Source organism: Pseudophryne corroboree, chromosome 8 (assembly GCF_028390025.1).
Source record: "Pseudophryne corroboree isolate aPseCor3 chromosome 8, aPseCor3.hap2, whole genome shotgun sequence".
In the NCBI taxonomy this organism is placed as follows: Eukaryota; Metazoa; Chordata; class Amphibia; order Anura; family Myobatrachidae; genus Pseudophryne; species Pseudophryne corroboree.
The window spans coordinates 248,469,093-248,485,478 of NC_086451.1; the positions used below are offsets into that span (position 1 = coordinate 248,469,093).

General features: G+C 46.4%; 1 protein-coding gene across 3 annotated transcripts in view; it reads right to left on the reverse strand.

Moving 5' to 3' along the window:
- ATP7A (ATPase copper transporting alpha) overlaps nucleotides 1-16,386 on the reverse strand; it is a 461,725-nt gene that overhangs the window by 199,690 nt on the left and 245,649 nt on the right. For all 3 annotated transcript variants that reach the window (XM_063937168.1, XM_063937169.1, XM_063937170.1), the window contains exon 6: nucleotides 372-535. In XM_063937168.1, the coding sequence (XP_063793238.1) occupies nucleotides 372-535 (164 nt within the window). The remainder of the gene's footprint in view (nucleotides 1-371; nucleotides 536-16,386) is intronic.

Consider the following 16,386-nt stretch of genomic DNA (forward strand, 5'->3'; position numbering starts at 1 on the left):
AATCTCAACCCACTCATCTCCTATTGTAGACATGATGGGCCAACTAATAATTCTATCACTAGAATAAAATAAACTGGATGTTCCATGTAAAGTATTCACACACTTACAATGTATTACATTTTCAATTTTACTTTCTGTGCAGAGAACGTCCTAATGCTTATTAGCTGCAGGCTGGTGTAGCCAGGTGCACTGTGCAACGCTTTGGTAAGCTACAGCTTGGGAGTAAATCATCGGGGTATTAGTATACTCTGTTTGGATACAGACTGGTTGCAGCAAGTGATCAATTATTAAATGAACATAAATGTTATCAGTGTACAGCTAAAGTTGTATAATCACCAGAACATCAAAGTATATGAACATAGTTAGCTTACCACTAACTCCAAGACACCATCTCCATCATCATAATTTTCTAGCACAGATGCCTCAAAGCCCAGCTCCTGGATCAGCTCAGCGATGCCCGATGGCTGTATAATCACTGGGTTGTATCTCACTTCAGCTTTCCCTGCCATTAAGGCAACAAGAACGGAAGCTATGCCTAAAATGCAGACAGTGTTCTGGTTGTAGTCAATTACACATTGTATACTACTACTACTACTTTAATGTTAATAGTGTTCCTTTTCTAAATGTAAGAGCCAGTGTTCCGAGAACATTGGGACATCTGATTCCTATATATAACAGAGAATTCTACTCTTTCCGATCCAGCACGGTAACAATTTAGCGGACTATCTGCTCTATATGGTACTACATACCGTTTAGTTCTGTTATATTTGCACTTTACCGAGACTGTGGCGATTAATTTAATATATGACAGTTATATATCTGAATGTGAATGAGAGTGTTTCTGAATCTGTGGCCCTCATTCCGAGTTGTTCACAGCAGATCATCGCATACGGCAGAAAAACATCAAACTGCGCAAGCGCAAAAGCGTAAATACGCATGCGCAAAGCTAGCGATACGACACTTGTGCAGAATTACTATAAGAAAATCTGCTCGTAATACACAAAAGAAAACGGGGAGTGACGGAGGCGTGGCAGAGGCACGGCTTCGCAATCCTACGAAATAGGCGTGAAAGTGGGTGGCTAGTGTGGGAGTATGCATCCAGCAGTAGGCGTGTTTTTGGCAAAAATGCGTATCCTATGTTAAAAGTACATAACAAATGTTCGCTATCTTGACGCAGCCGAAGAGTAAGTCTGCAGCTACTCAGCACTTGCGAAGTACTGTTACAAGTGTGTGTCTGCTCTAATTAGCAATTAATTAGCAACTGAATTCACCTGTTGAGCATTTACTCGCCAAACACTGCTCTTACAAAATAATACAAACAGCAATTATATGGCCACTTAATATTTGTATTGTTAGCACAAACAAATCTGACACACTCACAAATAATGCACTGTATTTTTTGGACAAATAAAAATGAACTGATGTTAAATGCATGTTTTAATTATTTGTTTAATAATCTCAAATGTGACTAAACAAACTTATAAACTACATCAGCTAAATCTACTCGACATAGACATATTCCTTTGTACATACCAAATAACATGAGCACCATAATGCAGCCTACATTTAATGTGACTTAATATGTTTTTTTTTTTTTTGGGAATATGTGTCCATATCTAATACTATGGCATGTTGCCCCTAGTAACCCAAGTTTTTTTTTTTTTGGGGGGGGGGGGTTATATGGCCAATTAAGTGTTGTGCAAGGCATACAGATTTAAAATTACACTATGCAATGTTTGTCTTAATATTCTGATTGTTCCCTTGTTCAACAAATGTCAATATGCCATGTTCAAATTTACAGGGCACAGTTTTCATGAGTGCATAACCTTTAATAAAACACACAAACAATTGTAAAGTAATTTTTTTTTTACTTCAAAAAAAGAACAAAATCAACAACACAACGTGGCTACAAATGAGCATCACATACAGAGATGGACATAGCAGCAAGCAGATGGCATTGGGCAAATGCACATAGCAGAACCCAGTACTATGGTAACATCTTCTTCTGACAAAATATGATGTTTTCAATTAAGTAAGTGAACCCCCAGCCAGACTAAACTTTTAGGGGAACTGAGGTAGATTCCGGAACAAACACAAACATACACAGCACGCTAGGAAGAGGAAGATGGCTCAGGTGTAGGTACAAATAACTCACAGGCTACAATTTAAAGAAAACCTTTCACTTTGAGGGAGTTCTACATTCTGGCCACACAAGCCAAAATCAAAAAATACATCGAGGCAACATGTAAAACATGGGTGCTGTCCATCTGGAGAGACATCACTTTCTCTTTATTTTCCCCACCTGATGATGTTCTTCTTGGCTTGGTCTGCGGAGCGACCTTCGAGTGCCCTGCCCAGTGGGATGTTCTTCCTGGGCAGGGGGAGGGGAGGGAGCCGATGTGGCTGGCTCTCTGCCACTGTGGGCAAGGGAGACAGCGATGTCCTGGACCCCTTGCCGAATGGAATTGGCAAGTTCATGGAAGGAGGAGGCGAGTTGATCTTGTCCCTGCCTGATCTCTGCCAGACCTTGGCAGAGTTGAGCTACACCTTGCTCCACACTGGTTCTGTGCTCAGTGAGCCGGACAGGTATCTGGCTTACCTCCCGGAGCATCCTGTCCTGAAAAGCATTCAGGCTCTCACCATACCTGGCTATTTCAGTCAGGATTTCCGGGATAGCAGAGGGTTGGGTGGGGGGGGGGGCCAGTTGGAATCTGGATGGGTGGGATTTGTGGTCCCACACTGCCAGACACACTAGGTCCCTCCACCTCAGCCTCAGCCACATAACCCTCCTGTGACTCTACCTGCTCACCCCCCTGTGCTGTGTTATGTGCAAAGCAAATAGAAGAATGAGTGGAAAAAGAGTAGAAAAAAAACAATATGAGACTTTTGTATCCAAAAAAATTTAAAAATACAAATATGTGTGTAAACTTACCTGGCAAGTCATGTACATGGAGTATTTCAGGCAGGTCCGTGTCCATATAAGACACCCCAACCCCCTCCTCGTAGCTCACACAGTCCATCGCTATCTCCTCAAGATCTGTGTATTCCACAGTGGCAGCAGGACCTCCCCCTGTTGCCCTCGAGGCATTCCACTCCGCAGACCTCTTGCCCTTCAGGCGGGATTTGAAGTCGGCCCAACTACATATGTGGGGAAAAAATAAGAATTTACTTACCGATAATTCTATTTCTCGTAGTCCGTAGTGGATGCTGGGGACTCCGTCAGGACCATGGGGGATTAGCGGCTCCGCAGGAGACAGGGCACAAAAATAAAAGCTTTAGGACTAGGTGGTGTGCACTGGCTCCTCCCCCTAATACCCTCCTCCAAGCCTCAGTTAGGATACTGTGCCCGGACGAGCATACACAATAAGGAAGGATTTTGAATCCCGGGTAAGACTCATACCAGCCACACCAATCACACTGTACAACTTGTGATCTGAACCCAGTTAACAGCATGATAACAGAGGAGCCTCTGAAAAGATGGCTCACAACAATAACAACCCGATTTTTCTAACAATAACTATGTACAAGTATTGCAGACAATCCGCACTTGGGATGGGCGCCCAGCATCCACTACGGACTACGAGAAATAGAATTATCGGTAAGAAAATTCTTATTTTCTCTGACGTCCTAGTGGATGCTGGGAATCCGTCAGGACCATGGGGATTATACCAAAGCTCCCAAACGGGCGGGAGAGTGCGGATGACTCTGCAGCACCGAATGAGAGAACTCCAGGTCCTCCTCAGCCAGGGTATCAAATTTGTAGAATTTTGCAAACGTGTTTGCCCCTGACCAAGTAGCAGCTCGGCAAAGTTGTAAAGCCGAGACCCCTCGGGCAGCCGCCCAAGATGAGCCCACCTTCCTTGTGGAATGGGCCTTTACAGATTTTGGCTGTGGCAGGCCTGCCACAGAATGTGCACGCTGAATTGTACTACAAATCCAACGCGCAATCGTCTGCTTAGAAGCAGGAGCACCCAGCTTGTTGGGTGCATACAGGATAAACAGCGAGTCAGTTTTCCTGACTCCAGCCGTCCTGGAAACATATATTTTCAGGGCCCTGACAACGTCTAGCAACTTGGAGTCCTCCAAGTCCCTAGTAGCCGCAGGCACCACAATAGGTTGGTTCAGGTGAAACGCTGAAACCATCTTAGGGAGAAACTGAGGACGAGTCCGCAGTTCTGCCCTGTCCGAATGGAAAATCAGATATGGGCTTTTGTGAGACAAAGCCGCCAATTCTGACACTCGCCTGGCCGAGGCCAGGGCCAACAGCATGGTCACTTTCCATGTGAGATATTTCAAATCCACAGATTTGAGCGGTTCAAACCAATGTGATTTGAGGAATCCCAGAACTACGTTGAGATCCCACGGTGCCACTGGAGGCACAAAAGGGGGTTGTATATGCAGTACTCCCTTGACGAATGTCTGGACTTCAGGAACTGAAGCCAATTCTTTCTGGAAGAAAATCGACAGAGCCGAAATTTGAACCTTAATGGACCCCAATTTGAGGCCCATAGACACTCCTGTTTGCAGGAAATGCAGGAATCGACCCAGTTGAAATTCCTCCGTGGGGGCCTTCCTGGCCTCACACCACGCCACATATTTTCGCCAAATGCGGTGATAATGTTGTGCGGTCACCTCCTTCCTGGCATTGACCAGGGTAGGTATGACCTCTTCCGGAATGCCTTTTTCCCTTAGGATCCGGCGTTCAACCGCCATGCCGTCAAACGCAGCCGCGGTAAGTCTTGGAACAGACAGGGTCCTTGCTGAAGCAAGTCCCTTCTTAGCGGCAGAGGCCAAGGGTCCTCTGTGAGCATCTCTTGAAGTTCCGGGTACCAAGTCCTTCTTGGCCAATCCGGAGCCACGAGTATAGTTCTTACTCCTCTCCGTCTTATAATTCTCAGTACCTTGGGTATGAGAGGAAGAGGAGGGAACACATACACTGACTGGTACACCCACGGTGTTACCAGAGCATCCACAGCTATTGCCTGAGGGTCCCTTGACCTGGCGCAATACCTGTCCAGTTTTTTGTTGAGGCGGGACGCCATCATGTCCACCTTTGGTCTTTCCCAACGGTTCACAATCATGTGGAAGACTTCTGGGTGAAGTCCCCACTCTCCCGTCCTGCTTCTTGTGCCGCCCTGTCTGTTTACGTGGGCGACTGCCGTGATGTTGTCCGACTGGATCAGCACCGGCTGACCTTGAAGCAGAGGTCTTGCTAGGCATAGAGCATTGTAAATTGCCCTTAGCTCCAGTATATTTATGTGGAGAGAAGTCTCTAGACTTGACTACGTTCCCTGGAAATTTCTTCCCTGTGTGACTGCTCCCCAGCCTCTCAGGCTGGCATCCGTGGTCACCAGGATCCAATCCTGAATGCCGAATATGCGGCCCTCTAGTAGATGAGCACTCTGCAGCCACCACAGAAGAGACACCCTTGTCCTCGGAGACAGGGTTATCCGCTGATGCATCTGAAGATGCGATCCGGACCATTTGTCCAGCAGATCCCACTGAAAAGTTCTTGCGTGAAATCTGCCGAATGGAATCGCTTCGTAAGAAGCCACCATTTTTCCCAGGACCCTTGTGCAATGATGCACTGACACTTTTCCTGGTTTTAGGAGGTTCCTGACTAGCTCGGATAACTCCCTGGCTTTCTCCTCCGGGAGAAACACCTTTTTCTGGACTGTGTCCAGAATCATCCCTAGAACAGCAGACGTGTCGTTGGGATCAGCTGCGATTTTGGAATATTTAGAATCCAGCCGTGCTGTTGTAGCAGTACCCGAGATAGTGCTACTCCGACCTCCAACTGTTCCCTGGACTTTGCCCTTATCAGGAGATCGTCAAAGTAAGGGATAATTAAGATGCCTTTTCTTCTAAGAAGAATCATCATTTCGGCCATTACCTTGGTAAAGACCCGGGGTGCCGTGGACAATCCAAACGGCAGTGTCTGAAACTGATAATGACAGTCCTGTACTACGAACCTGAGGTACCCTTGGTGAGAAGGGCAAATTGGGACATGAAGGTAAGCATCCTTGATGTCCAGGGACACCATATAGTCCCCTTCTTCCAGGTTCGCTATCACTGCTCTGAGTGACTCCATCTTGAATTTGAACCTTTGTATGTAAGTGTTCAAAGATTTCAGATTTAGAATAGGTCTCACCGAGCCGTCTGGCTTCGGTACCACAAATAGTGTGGAATAATACCCCTTTCCCTGTTGTAGGAGGGGTACTTTGATTATCACCTGCTGGGAATACAGCTTGTGAATTGCTTCCAATACTGCCTCCCTGTCGGAGGGAGACGTTGGTAAAGCAGACTTCAGGAACCTGCGAGGGGGAGGCGTCTCGAATTCCAATCTGTACCCCTGGGATACTACCTGTAGGATCCAGGGGTCTACTTGCGAGTGAGCCCACTGCGCGCAGAAACTCTTGAGACGACCCCCCACCGCACCTGAGTCCGCTTGTAAGGCCCCAGCGTCATGCTGAGGACTTGGCAGAAGCGGTGAAGGGCTTCTGTTCCTGGGAAGAGGCTGTCTGCTGCAGACTTTTTCCCTTTCCTCTACCCCGGGGCAGATATGACTGGCCTTTTTCCCGCTTGCCCTTATGGGGACGAAAGGACTGAGGCTGAAAAGACGGTGTCTTTTTCTGCTGAGAGGTGAGTAGGGGTAAAAAGGTGGATTTTCCAGCTGTTGCTGTGGCCACCAGGTCCGAAAGACCGACCCCAAATAACTCCTCCCCTTTATACGGCAATACTTCCATGTGCCGTTTGGAATTCGCATCACCTGACCACTGTCGTGTCCATAAACATCTTCTGGCAGAAATGGACATCGCACTTACTCTTGATGCCAGGGTGCAAATATCCCTCTGTGCATCACGCATATATAGAAACGCATCTTTTAAACGCTCTATAGTCAATAAAATACTGTCCCTGTCAAGGGTATCAATATTTTCAGTCAGGGAATCCGACCAAGCCACCCCAGCGCTGCACATTCAGGCTGAGGCAATCGCTGGTCGCAGTATAACACCAGTATGAGTGTATATACTTTTTAGGACATTTTCCAGCTTCCTATCAGCTGGTTCCTTGAGGGCGGCCGTATCAGGAGACGGTAACGCCACTTGTTTTGATAAGCGTGTGAGTGCCTTATCCACCCTAGGGGGTGTTTCCCAACGCGCCCTAACTTCTGGCGGGAAAGGGTATAATGCCAATAATTTCTTAGATATTAGCAGTTTTTTATCGGGGGAAACCCACGCATCATCACACACTTCATTTAATTCTTCTGATTCAGGAAAAACTACGGGTAGTTTTTTCACACCCCACATAATACCCTTTTTTGTGGTACTTGTAGTATCAGAAATATGCAAAGCCTCCTTCATTGCCGTGATCATGTAACGTGTGGCCCTACTGGAAAATACGTTTGTTTCTTCACCGTCGACACTGGAGTCAGTGTCCGTGTCCGTGTCTGTGTCGACCGACTGAGGTAATGGGCGCTTTAGAGCCCCCGACGGTGTCTGAGACGCCTGGACAGGCACTAACTGATTTGCCGGCTGTCTCATGTCGTCAACAGTTTTCTGTAAAGTGCTGACACTATCACGTAATTCCTTAAATAAGACCATCCAGTCAGGTGTCGACTCCCTAGGGGGTGACATCACTAATACAGGCAATTGCTCCGCCTCCACACCATTTTCCTCCTCATACATGTCGACACACGCGTACCGACACACAGCACACACACAGGGAATGCTCTGATAGAGTACAGGACCCCACTAGCCCTTTGGGGAGACAGAGGGAGAGTTTGCCAGCACACACCAAAGCGCTATATATGTATAGGGACAACCTTATAAATAAGTGTCTATCCCTTATAGCTGCAATATATCTATATCTAGCCAAATAAGTGCCCCCCCTCTCTTTTTTACCCTGTTTCTGTAGCAGGAGTGCAGGGGAGAGTCTGGGAGCCTTCCTACCAGCGGAGCTGTGTGGAAAAATGGCGCTTGTGTGCTGAGGAGATAGGCTCCGCCCCCTTCTCGGCGGCCTCTCTCCCGCTTTTTCTGAGATAAAATGACAGGAGTTAAATACATCCATATAGCCCAGGAGCTATATGTGATGTATTTTTAGTCATATATAGTGTTTTCATTGCGTCTCAGGGCGCCCCCCCCCCAGCGCCCTGCACCCTCAGTGACCGCGGTGTGAAGTGTGCTGAGAGCAATGGCGCACAGCTGCAGTGCTGTGCGCTACCTTTATGAAGACATGGACGTCTTCTGCCGCCGATTTCTGGACCTTTTCTGTCTTCAGCATCTGTAAGGGGGCCGGCGGCGCGGCTCCGGGACCCATCCATGGCTGGGCCTGTGATCGTCCCTCTGGAGCTAATGTCCAGTAGCCAAGAAGCCCAATCCACTCTGCACGCAGGTGAGTTCGCTTCTTCTCCCCTTAGTCCCTCGATGCAGTGAGCCTGTTGCCAGCAGGACTCACTGAAAATAAAAAAACCTAAGTCTATACTTTTATTCCAAGCAGCTCAGGAGAGCTACCTAGATTGCACCCTTCTCGGCCGGGCACAAAAACCTAACTGAGGCTTGGAGGAGGGTCATAGGGGGAGGAGCCAGTGCACACCACCTAGTCCTAAAGCTTTTATTTTTGTGCCCTGTCTCCTGCGGAGCCGCTAATCCCCCATGGTCCTGACGGAGTCCCCAGCATCCACTTAGGACGTCAGAGAAATAGGGGCAAGGTAGTGTTAAATTATGAGAACCTGCTTTAATATATAGTACACATGTTTTGCATTTGGTTGCTATAGGCAACATCACATCTAAGTAACTTTTTAATAATACTTGGCACAGAAAATGGCCTGGCAATATACACTTACCGTCTTCGAACTTCCTGCGAGGTGCGGACTATTGAGCCGACTTCATTAATAGAATTAGTGATGTCCCTCCAAATTCTGTCTTTGGTTGCAGCACCCATGTTTTTGGGTCCTCAATGTATTTTTTGCATGGCCTGTGTGACCAAAATCCGTAACTCCCTCTTAGTGAAGGCGGGCTGTCTTTTCTTTTTTTTGGAAGTAGCCTGTGAGCTATCGTCCTGACCTTCCTCACCATCTTCCTCTTCACTAGCTGCTTGTGTAGTTTGTGTTTGAGCTGCTAGTCCGGAATCACCCTCAGTTTCCCCACTAGCTATGTCTGGCAGGGGATTACTCCGAACTGCTGGGTAGCAGAAGAAGGAGTTTGTATAGTACTGGGTCCTGCTGTTTCAGAGTCAGCATTGGCAAAGTCAAGCATCTGCCTCCGCAGTGCTAAGCTTCTATGTGCTAAAGTTGCCATCTGCTTCTGCACCTCGTCCATCTCTGCTGCCGTCTGCTCACGAGTAGCCATGTTGCTGGTGGCATGTGTGTATGCACGAGTGTTTAGCTATTTATAGCTGCGTGTGTTTTCCGGTGCGGAATTCCGCGCAGGTGTATATTATGCAAATTGGTCCACTAATTGTTGCACTGGCTATATAAGCGCCCTGCATGCAGCCTGTGTGCGTGTATGCTGAAAATTACTGAAGCAAGGTGGACATTTCTGAGAGCACATTTCTGAGTGAGTTTAGAGAGTATTTTATATTGTTTCAGTACAGTTTTTTTTATGTAATGTTCTCCTTTTCATGTATGTTGTGTAAGATTGTTGTATACAATGGTTTTACATTTTTAAAATGTTTTTATTTTATATATATGTGAAGACTAATATGTTTATGATTTGAAGCCATATCTGAATGATATGTGTGTGTGTGTGTGTGTGTGTGTGTGTTTGTGTGTGTGTGTGTGTGTGTCCGTCCGCGGGTGCGAATCTCCGCCCATGAGAACTGTACAAACTGTCCTGCACATCAATGTACACATATCAATAAAGTTTATTACAGATGACACCATACATTTCCAACCAATCACATGCAACCACAAACTATAAATATATGCCCATATATGGAAAACGCCATTGCCATGATGCGCGCAGCAGCATTCACGCTCCGCGAGCTGCGCGTCCTGGTGGCAGTGATGGACCGCCGCGTAGGCCGCGCAGGGCCCTTTGTCCCAAATAGGGTAAAGCGCGAGGCCTATGCGGAGGTCCGCCACTTATTGAGGACCCGCGTCCGCAGCCGGAGGACCGTAATACAATTGGAGAGGCGCTGGAGCGACCTCCGCAGGCGTACGCCGGACCTGTTGGCGGAGCTCCGCCAACAAATCCGTAACCTACGTAGGCGCAGTAAGTAAAATATTACAGTACATAACAGATTTTTAGCATAAACTTTGCCTACTTTCACTAAGTGAGAGTGTGAAAATTAGCACACTTACAATACACTATTGTAGAATAAATATGACAGTGTGTGTGGGTAGGGCAAGCAGTACTGACTGTATCAAGGTGCTTCTGCAAAAGTGAATGTTGTTGTGCATAATTGCTACACAGGCTGTCAACTGAACCAAATAACTTGCTCAGTGGGTTTAATTTTATAATGTGGGAGGTTTTTGGAACTGGTGATGTTGCCTATATCAAACAATCAGATTCTATATATTATCTGATAGAAGCAGCTTAATAAATGTTACGTATAATCTGATTGGTTGCTATGGGCAACATCACCAGTTTAAACATTTAACAAACTTATTAATGTTACCCCTGTCTCTTTAACATGGGACAGAACAGAGTAATAGGAATATGCTGATGTTATAAATTTATATGCTAAAACCAAAATATTACATATGTCATTCTAGGGCGAGCACAACGGCAAGCTGCTGCTGCTGCTGGGAGCCCACACCAGGCCCCTTCTCAGGCCCCCTCCCCCTCTTCAGGCCACTCCCCCTCTCCAGGCCACTCCCCATCTTCTGGCCACTCCCCCTCTCCAGCCCACACCACCTCTCCGGACCACTCCCCCTCTCCAGCCACCTCCACCTCTCCGGCCACCTCACCCTCTCCGGCCCAATCGCACTCTCTTTCCCAATCCCCCTCTCCAGCCCAATCCCCCTCTCCAGCCCAAACCCCCTCTCCAGCCCAAACCCCCTCTCCAGCCCAAACCCCCTCTCCAGCCCAATCCCACTCTCCCGACCAATCTCCCTCTCCGGCCCAATACCACTCTCCCGACCAATCACCCTCTCCGGCCCAATCCCACTCTCTTGCACAATTCCCCTCTCTGCCCCCTCCCCCTCTGTGTCCCAAAAATCCACTCCACCACCCTCACCCTATCATTCACAAACCCCCTCTGTAAGGTCCTCCCCCTTCCATCCTCTAACACAATTAGACCCTCCTTCCCCCATCCTGCCTCCTTCCCCCATCCAGTCAACCTCACCCATCCAGCCTCCATCCCCCAGCCAGCCACCTTCGTCGCCAACAGAATGGGCAGCAGAGGCCCCGGAGCAACTTGAGGGAGGTGGGCAAGTGGCAGAGGAGAGTAAGTTCACACACATTCCTTATTTTTTTTATTTAAAAATAAAAAACACATTCAAATAAATGCAGTGTTGTACTGTGGGCAATCTTTTGTCAAGGTTAAATGCTTGTCTTCTTCATCATGGTATGGATGATGCCTTTACATTTGTGTGAGGAACATTATATGTACAGTGTCTACATCTGCAATGTTGAGGATGCCCACTCTGGGTCGCCAATCACTATGTCGACAGGTTTGGCTGCACAACAGGGTTTGTATGCGATACATTATATGCAAAACATTTAGACCTGAGTGGTACTTTTTGTGTGGTTTTACTTTTACAATTGTGCCTGGGTATTGCAATATTTTCAAAATAAAGTCGCAGGAGTCACTTTGTTAGGCAGGCTAAGGACACAGTGATTTGTGTTGTGAAAGTTACACTCCTACTATTTAGGATTTATACATTTATAAAGCTGTTTGACCTTATGTTGTAAGGCAGGCTTTCATGAAGTGTGGGCATGCTACGATATGTGGTCCTTCTGAAGATGTTGATATGCAGTGTGATGATGCAGGGCCAACCCCAAAAAAGATAAGTTGGCTTCACTCCAGATGTGAATGAATGCCAACATGGTGTTACATTTACTAAGATGGTAGTTCTCTTTAAGATGGGATGTTGCCCATAGCAACCAATAAGATTCTACTTGTAATTTTTTAAACCCCTTCTACAAGATAATATGTCGAATTTGTTTGGTTGCTATGGTCAACGTCCCATCTTAAATAGAACTCCCATAGTAGTAAATGTACCTCATGGTGTGGTACATTTTTTTTTTTAAATTAAAAAAAAAACCATTGCTGAGCAGGCTTGTGTGTTGTTCTGCTACTGATTTATCCTTAAAACAGCCATGATGTAGTCACTTTGCCATTAAAGCAGGCCTGTCCAAACTGCGGCCCTCCAGCTGCTGAGAAACTACACATCCCAGCATGCCCTGACACAGGTTTTGCATTCTCTGACCCCAAAACTGTGTCAAGGCATGCTGGTATATGTAGTTTCACAAAAGCTGGAGGGTCTCAGTTTGGACATGCCTGCATTAAAGTGTGCTTTGTGCCTTGCTTGTATAATAGGTAATGTGAGTAAGTTAGTAATGTTTATGTTGCCTCTTAATTTCAGATGTTGCAGTTGGAGATCCCACAACTTTTGCGGGCATTCTGGCCACCATGAGGCAAAATCTTGTAGCCTTGCTGGCTAATGTGGACCAGCTGGAAAAATTAGCAAAATTTTAATGTAAATAATTATAATAGTTACAATTTAAAAAATACAAAAAAAAACAAAAAAAAACAATAAAATCTATATATATATTTCAAGTTAAGCGGGTGTTGTGTTTATTAATGCAATAAAGGAACAGCAGATTGGCTAGCAGAAATTGATTACCTTAAACATTTCACACATCTAAAGTAAGATTTAAAACAAAAACACAAATACAGTTAGGAGGTTATTGTCTAAATAAACATGTAAACACCTTCATTCACAAACTAAACCTCCACACAAAAAAACAAAAACAAAAAAAAATTAGACCAGGCACATTTAAAACATCTATATTTATAATTTAAACATTTAAATGTTGATGGCCAATTATGCCTACAAAGTGTTCTTCAGGTATTTTTTTAAGACTTAATTGGTCATGAACACTATTCATTACACTAATTGGATTCGTAATTGAGGAGGGCTTGTGGACTTTAAACTGAAAGGTGTAATTTCACTTAATAGAAAAAAAACACATTGTTGTGCGTTTTTCCGCAAAAGTGTGCACTTTTAAGAAAAATGTGTTAATCTACGAAAACTTAGTATTTTTACGATGAGGTTTGTGTTAATGCGATGGTTTCGCACTGCTGCAATGTCATTTGGCGTACGCCCACTTTGTGTAATACTGCGGACGAATTAGCAAAAAACCGTTGGAGGCGGATATTCGCTATTTTGCAACATGTTCGCAATTTTGCACATACCTTGTGCGAACGAAAAAAATAGCGAACAACTCGGAATGACCACCTGTATACAAAGTGCGCAATGTAGCAGAAGCAGCTTTTTTTCAATACAAGTTCTGTTCTGCTCCCTATACAGTCAGAGTCACACACAATATACAAGGGTCATCTCAAATTAATCAGTACAGTCTCTTTGTGCATCCTAGTCGCATAGCGACTAAGACACATTTTTGAAAGAAAACCAAAAACAAAGACGCCTGACATAAGAAGAATTGAATGAGACCTGGCAGATCACTCGCACAAGGCATCTCGCACTGTGTGGCACATTGAGTCTGGATGTAAGAGGACACTTGTGTGTCAGTGGACAGCGGTGCTATTCTCACACAGGGGTATATTCAATTAGGGTCGAAAACTGTCGTCTGTCGAAAAGACGGCAGTTTTTGACTTTTTCAGGTCGAATTGTGATTCGACCTATTCAATCCTAGCTGGGTATTTTTGACAAGTCTTGGAATTCGACTTGTCGAATAGTACGTGAATCGGCGGTATAGCTGCCGATTCACGTACTTTTGAGGGAAATGGGGCCAAATTTGACAGGATTTGGCCCCGTTTCCCACCATCTCAGTGCGACATAAAAAAATATCGGACTGAGATGAGGGACCTTAGAGGATGAGAGGGGAGAGAGCCGCGGGCATACAGGGGAGAGCAGCGCTGCAGCAGGATGTCTCACAGCCGCGCCGCTCACAGCAGCGTCCACCCGGCTCCAGCAAGTGAGGTCACGCTTGCTGGAGCCGGCTGGACACTGCCATGAGGTCTGGCGGCTGTGAGACATCCTTCTGCAGCACTGCTGTAGCGCTGCTCTCCTCCGTCTGCCCACAGCTGTCCCCGCTGGTCTCTCCCCTCTCCTCCGCTCTCACAGGTCTCATCTCAATTCGACTTTTTCTAAAGTAGAATTGAGATGGGATTGAATTCGGGTTGTCGGATCCATTCCGACAAATGCATGTCGGAATGGATCCGACCCTAATTGGATATACCCCACACTCTTTTATAAAATAAATTTTGTGCATGAGCGTGGCAGAGAAATAAAGTACAGTCTGAAACACTACCACTACATCCAATAGTTTCTTATTTTATTCTTCATCATTTAATATATATTATTTCCCCTGCCTTTCTTTTATTTATGTGATACACATTTATATTATGTATACAATGACATTTTAATAAATATTGATATTTAGTACTAGAGATTTAGTACATTCTGGTACATGAGTGCGCAGTATTTTCACTATGAGTACAAGTTATGCTGCACTCTTCCAGGTTGGCTTGAAATAAAGCACCCGACCATCTTTCTATCTCATAAACTTACAGAGAGAGTGTTATTTCCAAAGATTATTACCTTAGAGAGGAATTCATTAGATACTATGGTAAATCATGTTGTACAGGGGAAAACAAACCTCTCTTTACAGATATCATATTCATAGCTAAACGCAGACCGTGACAAAGGTCTTTTCTTCAAATAAGTTTTTAATAGATACTTCTCTGCAACCTCTCAACTGGCCCAGTAACAGCCAGGCAACCAAAACTGTAGGTTGTTTAGCTGAAAGTATTAGCACAGCTTTTAACACTGTACATCAGGGGTGGGGAACCTCCAGCCCGCGGGCCGTATAAGGCCCACGAAGTCGTTTGGTCCGGCCTACCCGCTCCTCTCAGTGAGACACGCCACCGCACAGTCCGGCGGCAGCGTGTCTCAGTTGTCACCACACGGAGGAGAGCGCGGCTATTGTTGGGCGGCGGCGTGTAGGACTTGAAACCAGCCGCCGGTTCGTGAGCCAATCAGATCTCGCGGACCGGCAGCCAATCAGGAGCCGCGACTGCCGGTCCGCGAGCTCTGATTGGCTCTCGAACCGGCGGCTGGTTTCAAGTCTTACACGCCGCCGCCGCCCAACATAGCCGCGCTCTCCTCCGTGTCCCCACCGAAAGGAGCGGTAAGCGGGATTGGGGGGGGGGGGGCATCTGTATACCTGGCACTGTGGGGGGGGGGGCATCTGTATACCTGGCACTGTGAGGGGCATTTGCATACCTGGCACTGTGGGGGCATCTGTATACCTGGCACTGTGGGGGCATCTGTATACATGGCACTGTGGGGGCATCTGTATACATGGCACTGTGGGGGCATCTGTATACATGGCACTGTGGGGACATCTGTATACATGGCACTGTGGGGACATTTATATACCTGGCACTGTGAGGGGCATCTGTATACCTGGCACTGTGAGGGGCATCTGTATACCTGGCACTGTGGGGACATCTGTATACCTGGCACTGTGGGGGCATTTGTATACCTGGCACTGTGGGGGCATTTGTATACCTGGCACTGTGGAGGCATCTGTATACCTGGCACTGTGAGGGGCATTTGTATACTGGCACTGTGGGGGCATTTGTATACCTGGCACTGTGGGAGCATTTGTATACCTGGCACTGTGGGGGCATTTGTATACCTGGCACTGTGGGGGCAATTGTGGATCTGGCACTGCACTATTGGGGGCTAATGTGTATCACGTCATATTTTAACTGGTCACACCCATTTTTTTGGCGCGCGCGGGGACAGACTTGTATGGCCCCCGAAGGATTTTATAAATATCCAAATGGCCCTCGGTAGAAAAAAGGATTTCCCACCCCTGCTGTACATACTGTATATGCAAACCTTAACAGCTGTTCATCACTGTATTATCTATTGTCACAGTACAAGAGCTGCAGGAACCTCCTTTCCTGCAAATAACTTGTGCATGGGTTAACAAATGTTTGTGAAATCTAGGAGCCAGCCTAAAAATCACAGGTCAAACCATCATGCCCAACCAAAATAAAGACCTCCCCACATGCCATCAGACTACCACATTTGCCCTTTTGCCTGGCCCCCACTTAGTTTGCCACAAACTAGAGCCCCCAATTCACAGTGTGTCACAAACATGAGTACCTCCAATTATTAACAAGGAGGACATACTCTCCATCCCCAACTGGCAGTGCTGCAGCTGCCTGGTGTTCCCTCCGCAG